Source organism: Mastigoproctus giganteus, chromosome 1, assembly GCF_048544385.1.
Source record: "Mastigoproctus giganteus isolate SK-2022 chromosome 1, ASM4854438v1, whole genome shotgun sequence".
NCBI classification, from domain to species: domain Eukaryota; kingdom Metazoa; phylum Arthropoda; class Arachnida; order Uropygi; family Thelyphonidae; genus Mastigoproctus; species Mastigoproctus giganteus.
In genome coordinates this window covers 6,421,993-6,445,597 of record NC_143575.1, presented here as the reverse complement: position 1 = coordinate 6,445,597, position 23,605 = coordinate 6,421,993, and the positions used below count along the sequence as shown (strand labels likewise).

At 37.3% G+C, this 23,605-nt stretch overlaps 1 protein-coding gene across 1 annotated transcript; it reads left to right on the top strand.

Annotated features, from left to right (window-relative positions):
- Positions 1 to 4,272: 4,272 nt before the first annotated feature.
- Positions 4,273 to 20,655, top strand: Tcs6 (Threonyl-carbamoyl synthesis 6). The gene is made up of 3 exons (XM_090378596.1): positions 4,273 to 4,601; positions 7,385 to 7,513; positions 20,544 to 20,655. Exons 1-3 carry the CDS (start codon positions 4,546 to 4,548, stop codon positions 20,653 to 20,655), a joined length of 297 nt encoding a protein of 98 aa, XP_090234722.1. The 5' UTR covers positions 4,273 to 4,545.
- Positions 20,656 to 23,605: the final 2,950 nt, after the last annotated feature.

Sequence of the window (23,605 nt, the reverse complement as noted above, 5' to 3'; positions counted from 1 at the left end):
ATGTGTTAGCATTATTTATAGATTTTGAAGGAGCATTTGATACTGTATGGTATCAAAGTGTGCTTTTTTCATTAAGAGAATTAAATTGTCCCAATTTGTTATACCAAATTATTAAAAGTTATTTAATGGATAGACAGATTATTATAAGATCCCAACATTTAACTTTTAATAGAATTATTGATCGCGGTTGTCCACAAGGATCTGTGTTGGGTCCTATTTTATGGAATCTGGTCTTAAACCAGTGGTTAAGTAGAACAGTCCCTAATTGTTATAAGGTGGCTTATGCTGATGATTTGGTTTTGTGCGTGACAGGAAGATCTAGAGCAGTATTAGAAAGTAGAATGGAGGTTATTGTTCAGGATTTGACTGATTGGGCTACATTAAATAAACTAAAAATTTCATCTTCTAAAACTGTCATGATGTTATTAAAAGGAAAACTAGACTACAACAGACCACCTCGATTATTAGTAAACAGTAAACAAATTCCTCTTGTTTCCCAGGTAAAATATTTAGGGGTTATCTTGGATGACAAGTTATTATTTTTCCAACATTTGAATTATTTAAGTAGGAAAATAAAAAATTACACTGCTTCTATAGTTAGGGTTACCAGAAGAGATTGGGGATTAAGTAAACGCATTTTGTATCTATATTATAAAGCTATTTTTATTCCGATTGTGTCGTATGCTGCATCAATTTGGTACGTTCGTACTGTCAATGTAAAATTTAAACAAAAACTATTATCAATCCAAAGAATAATGTTGTTAACTATTTTGCGTGTTTGTAAGACTGTTTCGACTAATGCTCTACAGGTGATTGCGGGGGTATTGCCTTTGGATTTAACAGTCGTGTATAGAGCTTTTTGTTATTTTATAAGAAAAGGAATACAAATTACATTTCTGGGGATTACTAATGAAGTTTCTTCTGCAGTCAGCAAAGAGAAGAAAGAAATTTTGGTGAAATTAATTAAATTATGGCAGGACCGTTGGGATTCCAGTAGTACTGGTAGAGTAACTTATTTATTTATACCTAGTGTTGAATTTAATTTTAATAACAAATTGCATCGCTGGTTTTATCCAAGTATGGAATGCTCATCTTTGATTACGGGGCATGGTCCTTAAAAAGTAAGTTGCATCAGTTTAGTTTAGTGGAAGATCCTTACTGTGTATGTGGAAGGTTGGAAACATGGGATCATATCTTATATGAATGCAATTTGAATGATGAATTTAGATTAGACTTATTTAATTTGGTACCTAATTTTATTAGGGGTTCTGAATTAATTTGGCTGTCTAATGAAAGGAATTTTGTTGAATTTCAACGGTTTTGCAGGTTGACATTTAATAAAAGGAGGAGTATACATGTTGTTACTAATACTGACTAAAGACCTGTTTCTTTTTTTTTTTTTTTTTCCCTCCTCTGGATGGATAGGCATTCTGTCTTGGAGGCGGGGAGAATTTTTTTTTGGCTGGCCTTGTGGAATGACCATGAGGTGGGATTGTTGCACTCACTAGTAAGATGTATTCTCCTAGTTGGTGCATTTTTTTTTTTTTTTTTTTGCTGGCTCTTGGGTGTGGGCACCCCAGGAGCGGGACTGCTGGCACCCACCAGTCTTGCACCCTTACTGGTGGGTGCGGGATTTAGGTGCAATATGCACAGCCAGAGTTAATAGATCCAGGCATAGCTCCTCGTGCCAGGGATGGGCACCAGGTGGTAATTGCCCGATGGACTATCACCTGGTGGCAGAGTAGCCTGTTTGACTTATAACACATTACACACACGTGTACACACACACTTACACTAACAGGCCATTATGAGAATATGATATTATATGATAAATTGGTGGAGATGGATGTATGTCCGGGTGCCACCCTTCGACAGTTAAATACATACATACATACATGACCTTTCCAGTTTTGCCGTCGGGTCGCTGTTCGGCCATTTTGCGCCAGTCCTTGTACACTTTAACTACGGCGGCCCTCGAACACCCCCAACAATTCAGCCGTTTTGAAAACACCAGATCGTCGAGCACCCACAATCTGTCCTTTATCAAAGTCCGACAAATCCTTCCTTTTACCCATCACGCTCGGAATTTTACTACCTACTGAATCACTGACACCTTATCTATATTCCGTATGCCTACAACTCCGAACTCTCATACCTCACGTGGTCAACGGGTCGCATTCAGTTTTCACAGGGGTGGTCATAATTCAGTGATAACTCAGCGTAGATACAAGAAACCTGGAGAAATAGAGACCGATCACTTGATTCCCAACTATACAGAAGATCCTGATCAGCTGCATAACTAAGAAAATATCAAACTACTTGAAGAACCAGAACATCATGATCTAACAGTTAAACGGATAAAAGGGAATCAGGAAAGGAGGCAAGGAGAATTCAACCATTGATGCCGCAGTTATAGAGCAAACCTACAAGAAGTACTGCAACCTGTACACGGCCTTTATCAATTACTGCAAGTCCTTCGGCTTTCTGCCTCAAAGCTGGCTAATAGAGCTCTTGAAGATCTACAAATCATTCAGACATTGACAAAATTCCTAGAAGCAAACCATGGCTAAAAGGAGTACCAACAGTAAGGTCGAGAATATCACAATCAGACAGATCCCTATCAGTAAAGGATTCTTTCAGGGAGATGCCCTAAATCTACTGTGAGCATAATGGAGAGAGGGTTGAGCCTACTCAACCCTCTCTGCTTAACAGCAACAATTATAGACATACCTTGAAAGAAGAAAGGAAAAGCCCCTACTCTCTCTCTCCCACTGATATATATGGATGACATGAAGTTTTATGTGGCAAGTGAGAAGCAACTCCAGAAGCTACTCCAAATCACCGAAGAATTCACCAATTATATCGACATGGAATTTCGACTAGTCAAATGTAAGACCCACAGATCGCAACATGTGAAATTAGTCAGCCAAACCACCTTCTGCAGACTGGTAAAGAATTCAAAACCACGACAGGTGTGGAGAGACCTACAAATACCTGGGGACATGCAAGTTCAGCGGTTAGAGCAAAAGGAGATCATGTCGGCTGACCGGAAAATGCCATCAGCGACTCAGAAACCTGGTTAAATCAAAGCTGAACGGAGGGAATACTTAGTCAGTCCTGCCTTTGGGATCATAGATTTGGGATCGTAGTCAGTCCTTGGGGATCATAGATTGGACTAACACCAAGCCAGAGGATTGATGGTAAAGACAAGGACAATGATGACTAAGAGTTGCCACCACAACCGGAAGTCAGCTGTGCAGAGACTGACCATAGCATGGAATGAAGGAGGAACGGGCTTATAGACCTCATCGAGCAACAGAAGAGGGCGATAGCGAAACTAAAGGATTACTTTTAGCAAGAAAAAAAAAAGTAAAAATTAAAAAACTCTACCAGGCCATAAGGGAGACAGACAAGCGGCATACCCCACTTAACTTAAGCATGGTGACCCCTTGAGCCGAGACGAAATCAACGAAGCTAGAAAGATGGGCAAAGAAGACACTCTATGGCAGACACTACAGCCACCTCCGTCGAGAACAGAGATATAAGCATCAAGTGCTTTATAGCATTAGCATTAAGGTAATGCTAATGCTATAAAGAACCTAGCAGGAAAAGTCCTCACCAGAAACCACATACAAACTAAATAAATAAACAATTACATTAGGGTCACCTGAATTTTTTTTCATATATTCATGTATTTTCTGTAAATTTCATGTGTTCTCTGGTCGATTTTGCTGGATGAATCCCCCCCCCCCCCTCCACACAGTTTCTCGGGAAAAACCTTGCTATCTACGCCAGAGACCGACTAACTTTAGCCACGCAGTGAAAAAAGCCCACAAAAGTTCCTCATGTCATCCACGGGATTCGAACCCGGTGTGGGTAGGGGGGTGACGATACCACTGCGCTACCCGCGCAGGCAGAGAACACTTACAAGAAACTCCAGGAAGTCGCAAACCTGAACACCTGCAGGGCAGTGAAAGAGTTTCTCGACCAACAGTAACACAGGACATATATTATCATTAGCTATGTGGTACAAGGAAGCCTGAGGCTTATGCTGCACCAGCTAAAAAAAAAAAAAAAAATTCCCAAAAAAATTGAGAGAGAGAGAGAAGGGAATCACCAAGAAAGAGAAGAATGATGATATCCAGCTCAGGACCCTGGGTGTGCCAAGCCCATACTCACCAGATGTGAGTCCTTGGGGTTACAGACTAGTAACATATCTTACTTCTCTGTGGGACCTATCAATCGCCCTGTGTACTTGGCGCCAGCACCCATCACGAAGGCAACCTCTGTCCCCATCAGGGAGAAATAATATAATACTAATTATTAACTCTCCGAATCTCCAAATCCACCATCTTTCTTTTCACTTCAGCGCCCATAGTAGTAGTCACAGAGTAGTAACATATTTCACTGTGGTAGTAGTAATACTACTTTGTTACTATTCTGTGTCAGCGCTTAACTGTGTAGCGGGAAATGTGATACCGGGTTGCTGAAGTACTGATTTCATTGGAAGTATTTTGTTTATATTATTTTTTAAATGCAAAAGTTATGGCTGAGATTATACACGGCGATTGTTCCGATGTTGATTCAAGTAATTTTCAAGTGTATCCTTCTAGCACGTTGTTAAAAATTATTAATATTATGCAGTTTTGTGGTCCAAAATGTGTTTTTTTTTTCTAGAGTGGAGTGCTAAAACAAGTCTGATTTTAAATTATTGCATGAAGTTAAATCTTTAATTATTTTGAAGGTTGCTTAGTAGTCTATTTTTCTTTAGTAAGATAATAGATTTTTCATTCCTCCATATTTGTATTTATTGACGTGGAAACGAATAGTGTGTGCAAATGCTGTATTTTTGATAATAAAATAATGTCTTAGCAAATATTTTTAGCATTATTCAATGCAAGATTTTAATTCTCGTCTCTTGATATTTTAAGGAGTCCTTATGTGCTGTAATGTAATAACTAGATCGTATGTATAGCTTAGCTTAATTTTCATTAGCTTAATGAGGTGAGTGCTGAAAATTAAGCTAAGCTATACATACGATCTAGTTAATTCTCGTCTTTAAAAAAAAAAAAAAAGTAAAAAATTTTCCAATCCTTTTAAAGAAGTTTCCGTGTCAAACATAATTTAGATTGCTAAATGATCAATTTCGTTTCAAAATTTAGGTTGCTTTTGCAATTTGACTTGCCCATGCATATATTGGCAAATTTATGGTCGAGGTCTTCATATATTTAGCAGAGGCTTTGTTCAGAAGCACTATAGGAATGACATTAAATACCAAAAAAAAAAAAAAAACATTATTTTGAGAAGTATTCCAAGTGTTTTAATATTTTGAAATACTTTTTGTTTTTTTTTTTACATATGATGCTTTTTTATATGAAAAAGATAAACATAATTAATCCACTTTCTGGGAAGGTGCAAACTAAGCCTCAGAAGAAGTAATATTTTCGGGTTGTTTTTTGCATGTGATGATGAGTATGGGCTGGGCCCCCCCTAGGGTCCTGAGCCGGATATCATTATTCTTTTTCTTGGCGATTCCTTTCTACTTCTAACTCTTGTTTTCTCTCTCTCTCTTGGAATAATTAAGAAAATTTTTTTGGCTGGTGCAGCATAAGCTTTACACTTCCTTGCACCATATGGTTAATAATAATAATATCCTCAAGCCTCATTCATTTGCATAAGAGAATTACTGGGGAGATTAACCTATATTAGCATTAGCAAGGGCACATGATGCAAGAAAACAAACTTATATAGCATCAGCCAAACCCCCCCTTCTCATTTTACCCATCCACTCGCTCCAAATGTTTGTCTAGTTCTGCCTTGAATCTGTTTAAGCTATCAACTTCTACGACAGATGGAAGTTTGTTCCAGCAATAAACCACCCACTGGCTAAAGGCAAACTTCAGCACATCTATCCTACAACTGGCTTTCCTCAATTTGAATTTATGCCCTCAGCCGATTATTCTGAGCAAGAGGAAGAATCCCATCAGCATTAAGCATGCCCAAACCATTCAAGGCTTTATACACTTCAATCAGATCACATTGCAGTTGCCTAGTCTCCAGACACTAACTTGCAAAACTTAAGCCTTTCTTTGTAAGAGCAACCCTTTGTTCCATTCACTAATCTTGTTGCCCTTCTCTGTACTCGTTCCAACAGCTCTACATCTTTCTTAAAATGAAGCCTCCAGACCTGTATACAGTACTCAAGGTGTGGCCTGACCATTGTCTTATACAAGTGGATAATCACCTCCTTATCCCTGCTAGAAAAATTCCTGTATATCATTGAGAAGACACCATGAGCTACTCTTGCAGTCTGTCTGCATTGCTCAGAAAACTTCATATCTGCCTGCACAATTACCCCCAGGTCCTTTTCATTCTCTACCACTGTCAGTGTAGTACCACAGAGTTGATATGTTGCTCTGGGGTTGCTGTTTCCCGTATGTAGTACTTTACATTTGTCAATGTTAAACTTCATTCACCATTGATAACATCATCAGTTGATCCCATTGTTAGTGATGTGAGGGTCCAAACTTTCACTTTGTTCAAGAGTACATCATTTTTGGTACCATCAAGTACATTACTATTTCCACATTTACTATTTCTGAAAAGATGAAAAAAAAAACAAAACGGTTGATTGCTTCATGCATCCTGTTGCTATAAAATTGTGATTTGGTCCATCTTTTTGGTCCACTCCACACCCATGAATAGATTAATGGATTTATTTAGATGTCCAATGACTACAGTTGGTGTGGCCTCATGGAATTACAGTTAACTCTGTGTAATGTTGGCTTTTTTTGTTGACTTTACTATATGTGATCTGAAATGGTCACACAATAAAAGAGCTAGATTTTTTATAAGGCCAAATAGGGTGTTTTGATCATAGTGTCTCTAGCAACAGCTAAAGATAGACATTGCATGTGCCTAATATACCTTAAGCCATAAGATGCAGCAGAATTTTAAGCAACATTCTCCTATAAAAAATGCATCTTATGGATCAGAAAATCCTGCAAATATAAAAGTTATTTAAAGATATTTTGCTGTAGGTAGACATTTTTCATTTTGTGCAAAGAACAGATGTGAAAGAGCAAAGTCAATTGCAGATTTGGAATCAGCACCAATTTTTATTATGAAAGCAAATGTTTTTAAAATGTATACCAGTGTAATTGTGGAGAAAATCATGTCAGCAGGTATGATTTCATTCCCAAATTTCATCTATATGATACATGAAAGTTAATAGTGGTAAAGGAAAAATTATTAGAAAAGGCTAAAATTAATAGCAAATTTTAGATATCAAAATCTTGACCCCTCAGTTCATTTCCAGAACAATGTTTTGGAAATGAGTTGAGATTGGTTATTGTGAAAATATTACTCTTAACTAATTAAACAGGTCATTAGAGATCCCATTTAAATCATCAAGAGAAGCAGAAATAGCTTATAACAGTTTGAGGATAGACAAAGAACCTATTAGAGGAAGTGCAGTAAAGCATTTATTTATAAAAGATAAAGTGCTACATGTGTAAGTTTTTACCCTCTATTAATATGAATTTGAGTTTTGCATAATGAGATTAGTCAGTAATGTTAACTGTATGAAAAAAAAAAAATTCATAATGAGTGAGAAAAACAATGCTTTTTATTAAAATGGATACTTCTCACATTGTCTCTTCTTGTATCATGTTAAACTGGCATTTTTTTAACTTTATGTAACGACATCCCCTCAACCCCAGCTCAGCAACATTTTCATTTTGTCCCGTCTTTACATTAAATCATTCATTTTGTTAATGTTCATTTGTGTTTTCCCTGGACACAGATCAATTTTCATCTGCCCAGCATTTTTTGAAATGCACCCTAGCATTGAGGTGTGTCCCACAGTCAGTGGTGAACCTCAATGAGTTATGCCATAGGCTCAAAAAGTCCATGTTAAAATCCTCTTAAAGGAAAGAACTGAATCCTGGACTTTTTTAAAATGTTCTTTGAGGCTTTTTATCCTATTGAGAAATTAACTTCATAGTATACTTATATGCAGCATTTTACAGTATTTTTATAATTACCATAAAGTGAAGGCAAGGTTAATTCCTACCAAATCGCACTTTCAGTGATTAATGAGACAGGAATGTATGTGTATATATATATATATATATATATATATATATATATATATATAAGAAAAAAATATATAAAAGGTATTTATATATATAAATACCTTTTATATATTATATAAAAAATATATATAAAAGGTAAAAGGCTACTAAGACCATATTTTTTGGTTCTCTATTCCATAATGTAGTATAAAGCATTAACAGATTTAAATACAATATGATTAAAAAAAAAGTATACTCTTTCAGGTGTTTGTGAAATGCTAACCAAGTAAAAAACAGCAAAAATAAAGTTAAACTAAAGTAGTCAAATACTACACAGTAACCTCTGAAATTGAAATTTATTTTTAATCTATGCTGGAAACATTTAAATGACTTTTGCACAGAAACGTATTCTGTGTTGTCCAGTTTGCAAAGACAATTTTGGTGACTTCCAGAGGAAGAGTCTAGTTTGCCTCTGTATCACTGATGAAACAGCGTAACACACGAGAGGTCTTTTGTCAAAGCCTGTGAAAGTTCACTTCCAGAAGTAGCTTTAAATGTGTTACAAGTAATACTCTAGCACAGTAGAGCTAGAGCACCACTGAAAGAACTTTTTTAGACAATTTTTTTTCTAATCGCCCCCATGAAATTTTAAACAAGAAAATACTTTATGCTTAATCCTTTTTTTCAATGGGATCCCTGAGCTTGATTCTTAGCTAAAAGTTCAATGTTTGTAAGTTTAATTCTAATGTCCTCTCTTGAACATATATCAATTTTGTTTCTTTCCTTTGTTAATATTTTATTTACTGAACTAAAAACCACTTTCAACCACATCAGCCATTCCACCTTTTTCAAATTTATATTTGCATTCTTCATCACATTTTAATTCAATGAGTTCTTGAATTTCTTCACTAGAAGACCCAGCATTGCATGCAACTGGATCTAACATCCATGGCTTCACTTCAAAAGAAAATCTATTTTTCCTTTCACCTTTTAAAGAACACAAATGATCTGAATAATTCCTAAGATCATTCTCGGTGAGGATTCATTGATTTCAGCCAACTTTTGCATACCATAAATTGTTTTCTCATTAAATTGCTTTCAAATATTTCCAGTTTTTCAGTGAAGGTTTTGAATACGCGTTTGCTATCACCATAATTAATTTCCCTCGAAGTCGAAATTCATCAAGTTTATGACAAATCCAAGCCATATAGTATATGTTTTTTTTGTGTTTGCTGATATCCTTTGCCAAATCTGCATCTTCTTCGCTTTCTAAAAAACTAATTATCGTTACAAATCTTGTTAGACAGTTTCCTTTAAAAAGCCATCTGCCTTCTGTATGTAAAAGAAGCCTCACTTACTGTTCTTCATTATCAACACAAAATTTTCTGAAAAGGCGATCATATACACCGATGAGCAAAAACATTATGACCAGCAAGTCATTATGCAAATTGAAGCAACTGCAGGTGAACTACAGCATGTGTGTGGGTCAGAGCACGGTATAAAAAACACCTGGTACTGAGCTCTGTTAATCAGTGTTACTCTTGTTCTTCAGATGGGAACAGCAGCGGACTTAAGTGAGTTTGACAAAGGCCAAATTGTAATGGCCAGATGACTGGGTCAGAGCATGTCTGAAATGGCACAGCTGGTGGGGTGCTCATGGTCAGCCGTGGTTAGTACCTACCGAAAGTGGTGCAAGGAGGGAAAACCCACGAATCGCCGGCGAGGTGTTGGATGACCACAGCTCATTGATGCTGGGGGTGAACGAAGGCTCTCCCGGATGATACGTGGCAACAGAAGGGTGACTGTGGTGCAACTCGCCAGTAATTGGAATGCTGGTGATAGGAGTAATGTGTCACAACACACAGTACATCGAACCCTGCTGAAAATGGGGCTGCGTAGCCGCAGGCCGCTCCGAGTGCCCATGCTAACCACAGTTCGCCAGCGATAGCACCTACAATGGGCACATGAGCATCAAAACTGTACCTTGAGTGATTGGAACAAGGTCGTCTGGTCCAATGAATCACGTTTCCTGTTGCACCATGTGGACAGCCGGGTACGTGTGCATCGTTTACCTGGGGAAGTGATGGTGCCTGGATGCACCGTGGGACAAAAACAAGCCGGTGGCGGCGGTGTCATGTTTTGGGCGATGTTCTGCTGGAATACCCTGGGTCTAGTCATCCATGTGCTGGGCACATGGATGACTAGCACATGGATGTGCTGGGCACTCTGACAACTACCACCTACTTAAACATCATTGCTGACCAGGTTTACCCTTTCATGGCAACGGTCTTCCCCTCTGGTTGGGCGCCTCTGTAGCCAGGAGCAGCAGCAGTGCGTAACACACACTTCTTGATTAGATCGAGCCCGTGACCACCAAATACGGAGAATGCGGAAAGGTCAGGGAATGACCACCGCATATCCTCGGAGCAATATGGCCTTAGTTGCTAATGCTCCTAAAAACCAAACAACAACAACCACCCCTCTGGTTGTGGCATCTTTCAGCAGGATAATGTTCCATGCCACACCACCCAGATATTGTTTGAGACTGGTTTGCAGAACACGAGGAAGACTTCCAGGTATTGCCCTGGTCTCCAAATTCCCCAGACATCAATCCCATCGAGCATCTGTGGTTTGTGTTGGAACAGCAACTCTGATCTGCAGCGTCTCAACCATGGACCTTACAGGAGTTAAAGGATCTGCTGGTTATATGTTGTTACCAGATACCACAAGACATTTAGAAATCTTGTAGCATCCATGCCTCGCCGGGTACAAGCTGTTTTGGCTGCACATGGAGGACCAACATCATATTAGGTAGGTGGTCATGGTATTTTGGCTCATCAGTGTATGCCAGTGGTCTCCAAACTTTTTTGGTTGCACATCCTTATTTTACTTAAAAGGCGTGCACCCCGGAAAAAAAAAAAAAAATTAAGTATATAAGTTTAATATATTTTTTATTTATTAAAACATTTACCTGGAAGGCATTATATCTAAAATAACATATAATTTTAAAAGATCACAAATAAAAAAATATAAAATAATTAAATTGAAGTTTAAGTACAGAATGACAAGAAATCATTAATGTAAAAAGTGTAGTAAATGTAATACTATTTGTTTTATATAAATAATTTACATGGTATGCATTATCTAGATTTTATTCTCTAGATATAATGTATTATATCAAGATTATATATCAGTGTGGAAAACAGCCCTCACGATTATCTCATGCACTTCATGGATCAGCTTGCACACCCCACTTTGGAGACTGATATATGCTGTGTGACTATTTTATTGATGGTTTTAATGATTATACTGAGAGATTGATAAAGAACTGTATTAATATTTTTTGACAACCAGATGTCAGTGCACAATGGAATTGTATTGCAAGAACTTTGAGACATACTTCCTTTAGGTGGCCTATAAAACCTTTGTCTTCTAACCATGGAGGTAGCACCATCAGTGGAACAGGATACCAAATTTTCCAGCAGTACTTGTTTTTCATCAAACTGTTTTTACAGCAGCAAAAATGGATGCTACAGTACAGTCAGTTTCTATAGATTTTACAAACAACATCTCTTGCAATTTACAATCATTGTCGAAATAACGAACATATGTCACTGGAAGGACCTTATTGTCAGTAACCGAGGAGTCATCAATCTGAATAGAAAATTTTCTTGTTTTTAGTTTGTCAATTAGCTGCTCTTCAATGTTAATTGACATCTCATTGATTAGTCTCTGAATTGAATTGTGGCTCAATAGCAATGCTTTTAAAATACTGGAAAGATTTTGGTGCATCATTGTTGAAATTAGTCTCTAATATTGGGTCCTATAACAGTCTCAGTAACTGTATGAACAGTACCAGTTTTTGCAATGATTTCTAAAATTTTATAAGATGCAATCATTCCATTGTCATTTGTTTGTGTGTTTATCTTAAATAAGGAAGTAACAGTGTTATGTTACTCAAAATTGTTTAAATTTTTTAAAATATTCAATGTATTTGCCAACTTTATCAGGATGTTTCCTTTTTGAGTGATCTTAAAAAGCCTTGATGGTTTCACAGTCTCATTTGAACAAAACAAAACCATTACACGTAAGACACATGGGCCATCTTGAGTCGAATGGGCTTTCAATAATAAGCTAGATATTCATCCAGGTACTGTCGACACTTTTTTTTTTCAGCACTTGACATAATTGATGATGGGTTGAATAACTACAAAGAATTAAATAATAAAATATAAACTATTTTTATTGTGTATTAAAAAAAAACAACTTTCACAAGAAAACAATAAATCACAACTAATTGTTGCTTAGAAAGTAGAAACAATAGACTGAAACATTTCCTCATCCTACATGCCTCATATATTGACCAATGAAAAAAAGAATAAATAAATAACCATGCCTACCAGGCCGCTGCTAAGATCGCATCTGTCAAAAAGGCACAAACGCCAAGAATTGTGGAGACATTACCTCTGAAACCACTTGGGCATTTAATGCCTGTGAAAAGCAAAGGTGGTTGAATTAAATCATGCCCACTATCTTCCTTTTATCAAAATTTCTCACTCACTCCTAATATAATATACTTGTATGTTAAAAATCAGTTGTTTCAGGAGAAAAGAAAACCCAATAAGAGAAATTAAACATTAAGGAATAAGATGTCGTCGGGTAGGGTTGAACTTTGGTGGACCACAAACCATTGTAATACCCATGATTTTTTCGCTCCCCTAAAACCAGTTTTTGCTTCCCTTGGAGGCAATATCACTCCCATTGAGAATCCCTGCTCTAGCATATTCTCTAGAAGTGTTTACTCTTGAAAGTTTACAAGTTGCAGTTGGTACAGGCATTAAAACCAAATGACAATTGCAAGTGATAACTTTTACAGTAGCTTTCAACAGAAAGTGGAAAAGGATAGTATGACAGCATGGATTGTTTTCAGTGATGAAGCCACTTTTCATTTGAGCAGGAAAGCTAACTGCTATGGGGCAATGAAAATCTTCCAATCATTAAGAACAAATCTGCTTATAAACAAATGTTTAGTATAATTTCACATCAGAAAATTTAGGGCCTTTCTTTCTTATAGAAAAGCCGCCTCCGTAGCCAGGTGGGAAGGAGCAGCAGTGCGTAGCACACGCTTCTTGATCAGACTGGGGTTCGAGCCCGTCACCACCAAATACGGAGGATGTGGAAAGGTCAGGGAATGACCACCGCATATTCACGGAGCAATATGGCCTTAGTTGCTAATGCTCCTTAAAAAAAAAAAAAACCCTTTCTTATAGAAAGTGTTTTTTTTTTTTTTTTTTTTTTTTTTTATATGAAAACCCCAAACACGAAAGGTATCAAAACCTATAGTACTTAGCACCGTGCATGGATTGAAGGAGAAGTATGGGGGAAGGGGGGGGGGTGCCAGAAACTTTTCTCTAGAGACTAAACATGGGTTTCACCACTTTAAGCCTCCAATAAGCAAAGTGGTGGTATTTCACCGGTTGATGAAAGTCATCAGACAATGTTAACTACAAAATAATTTTGTATTAAACGTTTTTGTAATTAACCAAGAAAAAGTCATTTGACATTTTCTTGGTTTACCAGAAATGTGCTTATAGCCCAAGCTAACTTGTAAACTACTAGAGAAATACATTTCTATGACGTCATATGCATTGTTAAAGTGAAGCACAAAGAAGAGGACTTAGGATAAATGAAGCAAAGACAAAATATATGGAAGTCCGGAGAATGGCAGATAACATGGAAAATTTAAAAACCAGCAGCTTCTCGTTTGAGCACGTTCAAAATTTCTCCTATCTAGGTTCGCAGATAAACCATTCCAACTCTATTACTAATGAAATTAAGTCCCATACCATGAGTGGAAACAGATGCTTCTATGCACATGAAAAACTAATGAAGTCCAGAGTACTGAACAGACATTTAAAATTAAGAACATACAAAGGTCTCATTAGACCAGTTGTAACATACGGTTGTGAAGCTTGGACATTAACGAGTAAAGATGATCAGTTGTTGAGAGTGTTCGAGCATAGAATTTTGCAAAAAGTCTTTGGGCCCGTAAAAGACATTGATGGATTCTGGAGAATTAGAATGAACCATGAACTTAACAATCTTATTCAAGGTGCAGACATCGTCAGATTTGTAATAGCCAGAGACTTGCCTGGTTGGAACATGTTATGAGAATGGATGACAGCAGAACAACTAAGAGGATAATGAAATGGAACCATACTAGTAGGAGGGCAAGAGGAAGACCATGGAAAAGATGGATGGATGACGTAGAAGAGGACTTAAAGATCATGAGAATAAGAAGTTGGAGAAGTTTGACTTCCGGGAGGGCTTACTGATGGAACATCATTGAAAAGGCTAAGACCCACCCTGGGTTATAATACCAGAAGAAGATGATGATGATGATATGCATTGTTATTTGTATAAAGTTAAACTAAAGGTGTCTCAAAACAAAAATGCAATTTTGTAATTAATGATGTCTGACACTGAGCCCTCGATTTACCTGAATAACTTTTAAAGGATAACACATTTGTTGCCATGAACTGAACCGAAAGGCAGGATCACTGACATAATGGCTTCAATCACCACAGGGTGTAAGGCAAAGGTTTGGGAAGAAATGGACTGTTGAAGAGATATGAGGTCTGTTAGAAACTTTCAGAGAGATTTTCTGTCCATTTGTGTATATTCCAACCATAATCAATGCCAGTTTTAATTTCTGTGATTTTAACTGTTTACTTCTTTTTGCATCACCATGTACTGCGACCTAAATCATTATGTAGAATAACTAGAAGAGATCAAATAAATTTCCGTTTATTCTGTAGCTGGTCAAGGCCAGAATAATTTACAAATTATTATGATTGTAGTGTTCAATTTTCAACACTACAATCACAATGGGCATTAAAACTGCAACTCCTTACTTGTAGCCATGCACCATGGCCAGCCCTCAACGTACAATGGTACAGCACATTAAAAACATAAGGTTAATTATGTGGACTTATCGCAGGATTTGACACATGAAAATATTAATTTCTCTCCCTTTAAAAGATAAGATTTTATACACTGCATGACCAAATTAACAGAACCTGTTAGCGACTACGATGGTCTGAGACAGTATTTAAATTCTATACAATGGGACCAACTGATGATGTTACCAACAGCAAATTCAAAATGGGAAGCATTCAAAGAACTTACCTTGGAAGCTACTAGGCTTTACATACCAACTAAGAAATATTGTTCAAGGTTTAGGCCTAAATGGATGTCAGATGAACTAATGAGACACATGGCAGAGAAGAAAAATGCATGGGATACATATAAATTAATATGTGACACAGAAGCCTATCATAGATAAAAGCTGGTCTGTAACCAAGTTACAGACAGATTAGGCAGGCAAAGGCAGATTATGAGAAATCTTTGGCAAAGGATGCAAAGAAAAACAGCAGAGTTCTTTACTTATGTAAATTCTAGAAGGAAGGGGATGAATCAGATTGGTCCACTTGATATTGATGGTTCAACTGTTGATGATCCTGTTCAGGTAGCTAACAAACTAAATTAATATTTTGCATCAACATTCACACATGAGGAGTTATTCAGCGAGGGGAATGCCAGAGGTGTATTCAACTCTGGCAGCAAGCCAGATAATCTTGTAATAACTGAGAGTAAAGTGGAGGAGAAATTGTTGAAGATAAACACAAGAAAGGCACCTGAGGTGGATGGGATCTATCCAGTTATATTAAAGGAGGCAGCAAAGGAAGTAAGCAAATCCTTAGCCATAATTATGAGAGCGTCCTTGGACTCAGGGGAAGTACTCATGTACTGGAGATGTACAAATGTGACCCCAATTCACAAAGGAGGATCAAAGGGCAACACAAGTAATTACAGACATGTTAGTTTAACTTCTGTTCCAGGGAAATTAATGGAGTCACTGATGAAAGAAGCACTGCAGGATCATCTAGACAAGACTTCAGTTATAGCTCGGACACAGCATGGGTTTGTTAATGGGAAGTCTTGCCTGACCAATTTAATTGGATACTATGATGCAGTCACAAAAGAGCTGGATGCAGGGAATAACTTTGATATTATATACTTGGATCTTAGAAAGGCTTTTGATACTGTTGCACATAGAAGACTGCTGCACAAATTGAAGCAGTGTGGCATTGGAGGCAAATTGCTGCCATGGATAAAGGGGTGATTGAGGGGAAGAAGACAGAGAGTGGTAATCAATGGACACTGCTCATCGTGGACTAATGTTATGTTATTAGTGGAGTCCCTCAGGGTTCAGTGTTGGGTCCATTATTGTTTTCTGTATTTATAAATAATATTGATGATGGTATATCAAGCTTAATGTCCAAGTTTGCAGACGATACAAAGGTTGGCAGTGTTGTTAAGGACACTACTGATGCTATGCTGGTGCAACAGGATCTGGAAAGGTTGAGCAGATGGGCTGAGAGGTGGCAAATGAAGTTTAACATTGACATATGTAAAGTACTACATATGGGAAACAGCAACCCCAGAGCAACGTATCAACCAATGGTACTACACTGACAGTGGTAGAGAATGAAAAGGACCTGGGGGTAATTGTGCAGGCAGATATGAAGTTCTTTGAGCAGTGCAGATGGGCTGCAAGAGTAGCTCATGGTGTCTTGTCAAGGATATACAGGGATTTTTCTAGCAGGGATAAGGAGGTGATTATTCCCTTGTATAAGGCAATGGTCAGGCCACACCTTGAGTACTGTATATACTTGAGTTATGTACTTGAGTCTGGAGGCCTCATTTCAAGTAGGATGTAGAGCTGCTGGAACGAGTACAGAGAAGGGCAACAAGATTAGTGAATGGAACAAAGGGTTGCTCTTACGAAGAAAGGCTTAAATTTTGCAAATTACAATGTCTGGAGACTAGGCACCGGCAAGGTGATCTGATAGGTGTATAAAGCCTTGAATGGTTTGAGCATAACCAATGCTGATGGGATTCTTCCTCTCGCTCAGAATAATCACCTGGGAGGGCATAAATTCAAAATGGGCGAAAACAGATGTAGGATAGATGTGCAGAAATTTGCCTTTATCCAACGGGTAGTTGGTTGGTGGAACAGACTTCCATCCCTTGTTATGGAAGTTGATAGCCTAAATAAATTTAAGGCTCAGCTGGACAGGTATTTTGAACGAATGGAGGGGTGAAGTGGAAATTTTTTTTTTTTTTTTTTTTGGCTGATGCTGCATAAGCTTGCATCATATTCCTCTACTAATGCTAAAAAACATGCAACTCATGCAGCTTGCAATGAAGAGGAATAAAATTTCGTATGGTGGTGTACCATAGAATAATGATGAAATGGGGAGATAGCAAGACACTTCGGACAGGTATAAGGGACATTTTTAGGGCTGTATAGGAATTATCAAAAAGGTAACATTACAGAAGTCGATATAAGATGCTTGAAAATATGGTAGCATGACATCAGTATGGTGTATGATCCCCTCCAATGGCTAAACAGATCTGACAGTGGTGAACCATGCTCAATATAAGGGTGTCTATAAGATTCTGTGGCAAAAAATCCTCATTCTTCCACCAGTGCAGACGTTAGCTCAAGTGACCTGCAATGCGATGCCCAAGGGCATCCCACACATTTGATCGGATTTAAGTCTGTGAGCCTGCTGGACACGGCAGTTGTTGGATATCTTCAGTTTCAAGATGTTCCTCCACCACTTGAGCTCTATGTGCAGTGGCATTGTCATGCATTAAAAGAAAATCTGGGCCAACTTCGTGTGCACCTAAAAAGTTGCACATATATTCAAGGATCTGTTCTCGGTACCTCTGCACAGTACAGTACTTCTGTCAAAAACATGGAGGAGTGCAGCTGTTGATCATTATTCTGCCCCACATGAGAACACTGCTACCACTGTAAGTGTCCCTTCCTCTGATGTTGCAGGGATGGTACTGCATTCATCATTATCTCCAAATGAAATAATGTCTAGAATCTGTTTGTAGGTGAAAATGGGATTCATCAGTGAACAGACCTGTACCCCATTTGTCAGGGCTCTAAGTCACTTGTTCATGGCACCAGTTTTGACGAGCTGTATGGTGGTTTGGGGTTTATAGGATAAACACTACTGGCTTTCTTGCACAGAGTTCACTTGAATTGAGCCTTCTTAACAGTCTGGTTGGAAATGTTTTCACCTGTGGCCACAGTAAATGCAAGAGACAGTTGATGACATGACAGCGTGGGGTTCTCTCCTGCTGTTAGAGCTACATAGCAGTCTGTTCTGGTTCCTACCTCCTGAAACTGCTTCCATAGTGCTGAAATGACACATTAAGCCAACATGCCACCTCTGCCTGTGAATGCTCAGCTTCAAGTTGTCCAATGGCCCGACATCTCAAAGAATCATCTAAATGACGATGACTTGCCATCCCGAGTACTGGAGATGTGGTTATCCCACTGAGCAAGCCAAAAAATGGGAATGAAGTGATGTAGTTGCAATCCATGATTTTATAGGCACGAATAATTTGCATAACTGGCAGCTCTGTAAGGTACACGATTTCTATTGGATACTTGGAATTTGCATGCCAGGATGCCTATTATATCAAATATTCACCTTCGGCAAAACTGTTCACAATAAAATATTCATGAAAAACATTTTGTTCTGTTAAGTTTGTCAAGCAGTGTGTTAGTGCCATATTGACGACATGATTTGCATAACAAGTGGTAATCAAGATTTTGGGCTTATTTAATAAAATACAAACGAAAACAGCTGATTCTCTAAATTTCTTAAACCGTAACATAATGCAAAAATAATAAGTTTTATACACTGATTTTTTTATGGAAGGACTAATGTAGGTTTGTATTTACATTGTGGGAGTTTTCATCCCTTTATGCTTAATTAAGTACATTGCAGGATGATAGGGAGGCAAAAATAAATCTTTCACAGATAATTAGAAATAAATTCTTGTTTACAAATAAACTCTTATTTGTAAAAGAGATATCGTTAATTAAGGTTCTGAACTGAACATTGAAAGACCTCCAAGGAAAAATCTTACTTTGCCACCATTTGTATCTTTGTGGTATACAAAATTGAATGCTAATTTTTCTGAATTGCAGAAATAGCTATTGTGTTCTGTCCTGTAATAAAATTAAGGGAGTTATATGGTCGAAATCACATGAAGGAAAAACCATTATATTTAAGCATAGTGTGGTATATCAGATGTTCAAATGCTTTGGTTTTAATAATCTCCTCATATTAGGTGTCAGCCTGATGTCACCCTACTCAATAGGGCCAATAAACACAAGAATTCTGTTAATGTTGATCATTCCTGAGGCTCATCTCACACACCAGATTCCATATCATTCTGCCACTTTTTCAAATTTAGTCACTAACAAAACTATTATAAACTGCTAATGTCTGAAAAGTTACATAACAAAATAATTAAAAGTTCCATTATCATCTATTAAGTCATGTGTGTGTCAATCTGTGGGGTTCTGTATGAGTGATAAGCCCCTTATGTAAAAGTAGACATCCTGGGATGGATAAATGCACATTTCTTTCAAATATTTTGTTTCTCTCGCTCAGTAAAAAATACATTCGAGAAATAACTTGGGGAAGGGTTTATCAGTTATATTTTTATATCATTGGGGTCCGTTGTGGTGAGGTCATGTTACTTTCTTATCAATATTTCTGTTGGGCTGCTCTAGAGATCTTATAGTTTATCTTGTTGATAGCTCAATAAGGGTGCTTACTTGAATTTTTGAAGATTTGTGAACTATGTTGGGGGAGAAGGGGGAAATTAAGCCAGTAACTATGGCAGAGTGATTTTTCTTTTGAAAGAGGGAAGTTTTAATCACACCAGGATTTCACTACAGTCCTGAATTGCCCAAGTTTCTAATGTTTGACAAGTAATGGGAAATTCACTCTCCCCACAAACAAGTTATGTTCTTTCAGTTAGCATTATTGCTTAATTTCACTGTTACATTGAGTCAACTGGATAATTTTTTGTTCTACATAATATTACATTTAGCCTTAACATTGAGGCCCTAGTTATTCCAAACTATTAGTAATACTTTAGGTCTGATTTGGCTTATGAAAAATCACTTATTTTCATTTAACTTATGCAGTTTGGTTTAATTATATCTGGGGAGGAGAGTTTACATGGTCAAAATATCCTCTAGGTAGATTTTCTTCCAATTTGACAGAAGAAAAACGACATTTTTATCAAGCAATTTTCACCAGCAGCTGATTAATTCAGCCACATGAGATGAAAGCCCAAGCCCACAAATGTCTCTACCCTCCTCAATCCTATATTTGAATTTGGTTCATAAAGGTCATCAGTCAAGCCACCAGCAAAGGTGTTAGCATCAACAAGTGTTGATTTCTCAAGTGATATCAGTTTCATCACCCTTTCATGTGTGTGTGTGTGTGGGCACACACAACTATTTATTTGCCTAGCGTACTAACTGCCATTTTTTTTTTTTTTTTTTTTTTTTTGTTACAGGAAAATTTCTGCTAAAGAAGCCAGACAGTTACGTGTTAGTGTGAACTCTTTGTTTGATTTACTGATATTAGTAATCCAGACAATGGTGAGATTTGGACCAATTAGGACATAGTGAAAAATGTAAATATTTGTACAGATTGTAAGAAAATATTTGTTTATTAATAAATGTCTATCAAAATAGAATTGCTATTTTGCATGTTTAAAAATCATAACACATTTGAAACTTACAACCAACCCTTAAATATTAAGGATGATTGAGTTAAATTTTCAATCTCATTGTAATTAGATATTGCAAGGCACTGACAAAAGAAAATATTATTCAAGCCACTGCCTGTATTTATTTAAGAAGAAATGGATAACAAAAATTATCAAAGGAATAAACCACATATTTTGGTGTGCAAGTCAATCTTTGAAGTACTAAAAAATTATAAAATTTTAAGGTTGCATTTTATGCTGGGCATAAAATCCTAAACTTGAATTAAAGGCATGTACTTAATCTGTCGCTAACTGTTTCACAGTCTAAGCGCATGCTTCGACTGTGAAGTTGAAAACCCAAGAACTTGTTCATCTTTGTTAGAGAAAACATTTCATGGAATTTGCTGGTAATTATGGTTTTACTTTTTTGAGATGGTCAATTACTTGTACAGTCAGTTTTTGAGAGGGTCAATTTCTTTCACATTAATGCACACTTTAACATGTTCTGCTAATTGGTTTATCTGTAAACATATAAACCAATTAGCAGCACAGTACAAAAGAGGTAACAAGGAATGGCTTGGCTACATAATCAAAGCCTCCTATGTACATGTATAGCATCAGTAAGAGTGATATCACTTAACTGGTTTTGTCGGTTTTGGTTTTATGACCTTCTCCATGAGGGAGTACTATACAGTGGACCTCCTCTTTAGGATATTAATCGGTTCCAGAGACACCATCGTATCATGAAAATATGTGAACCCAATTCATTCAAAGACCTCGGAAGTTGAAATTTTCGCTATATACCTAAGCTATTTATCTCTCTAAAAGGCAATTTTCTATAATGGAAATTATACATAATTATTAAAAAAATTTATTAAAACTAATATATTGATTAAAGCCCAACACAAAAAATCACTTCAACTAAAGGATGCAAAAACAAAACACATGGCCAACACATTTACAAATGCTGCTATTGGCTGAGAGGAAGGACCATGTAGTCTAGTCGGAGACAATCTTAAGTCCATCCCATTGTAAAGTGAAATAAGTTGGCGCTGGTTAACACGATCACTGGTTAGTGGAATCAACTGCTTTAATTTCAAAAAAACCAATTCAAATCATTAAAATGCACTACACTTTCATTGTTATATGTTCAGTTATAAGAATCAATTTTGAACATCTTAGTGATATTTTTCTAAACCACATTTCTGGAGGTTACTATCATAAAACAATCTGCAGTTTGTGGTTTATTGGGATTTTCTGTTAGCACAATCTATTATAAACAGGTAGTAAACTCGATCATATTGCATTTGTGATAATACTGATAGCTGGAATTCCTGTGCATTTTTACGTTATGATGAAATGTTTCCCCTTCCATGAAATCTTCAATCATATAAAAACAAAAATTTTCAGAATCTTCTCTTTATTCCTATTTTTCATGCTTCATAAACTTGTTACTCCATATCACTTGCGCTTATCATGTTAGTTGCAATTTGCATGCTGTGTTCTTTGTTATTGATTGCTTATGTTTTTTACTGTTTTAAATTTTACAATCTCCCCCCAACCATGGAGGGTACCAACTATGGGGGTACCCATAGACTGGAGATGTGCAAATGTAACCACAATTCACAAAGGAGGATCAAAGGCTGACACAAGTAATTATAGACCTGTTAGTTTAACTTCGGTTCCAGGAATATTAATGGAGGCACTGGTTAAAGAAGCACTGCAGGATCATCTAGACAAGAATTCAGTTATAGCTCAGACACAGCATGGTTTTGTTAAGGGCAGGTCTTGCCTGACCAATTTGATTGGATACTATGATGTAGTCACAAAAGAACTGGATGCAGGGAATAACTTTGATATTATATATTTGGATCTTAGAAAGGCTTTTGATACTGTTGTGCATGGAAGACTGCTGCACAAATTGGAGCAGTGTGGCATTGGAGGCAAATTGCTGCTATGGATTAAGGGATGGTTGAGTGGCAGAAGACAGAGTGGTAATCAATGGACACTGCTCAACGTGGACTAATGTTATTAGTGGAGTTCCTCAGGGTTCAGTGTTGGGTCCATTGTTGTTTTCTGTATTTATAAATGATATTGATGATGGTATATCAAGCTTAATGTCCAAGTTTGCAGACGATACAAAGGTTGGCAGGGTTGTTAAGGACACTACTGATGCTATGCTGCTGCAACAGGATCTGGAAAGGTTGAGCAGATGGGCTGAGAGGTGGAAAATGAAGTTTAACATTGACAAATGTAAAGTACTACATATGGGAAACAGTAACCCCAGATCAACGTATCAACTCTGTGGTACTATGCTGACAGTAGTAGAGAATGAAAAGGACCTGGGGATAATTGTGCAGGCAGATATGAAGTTCTCTGAGCAGTGCAGATGAGCTGCAAGAGTAGCTCATGGTGTCTTGTCAATGATATACAGGAATTTTTCTAGCAGGGATAGGGATGTGATTATTCCCTTGTATAAGGCATTGGTCAGGCCACACCTTGAGTACTGTATACAGGTCTGGAGGCCTCATTTCATGTAGAGCTGCTGGAACAAGTACAGAGAAGGGCAACAAGATTAGTGAATGGAACAAAGGGTTGCTCTTACGAAGAAAGGCTTAAGTTTTGCAAATTACAGAGTCTGGCGACTAGGCATCGGCGAAGTGATCTGATAGAGGTGTATAAGGCTTTGAATGGCTTGAGCATGCTCAATGCCGATGGGATTCTTTCTCTTGCTCAGAATAATTGCTTGAGAGGGCATAAATTCAAATTGAGGAAGGACGGATGTCGGATAGATGTGCAGAAATTTGCCTTTAGCCAGCGGGCAGTTGGTTTGTGGAATAGACTTCCATCACTTGTTGTTGAAGTTG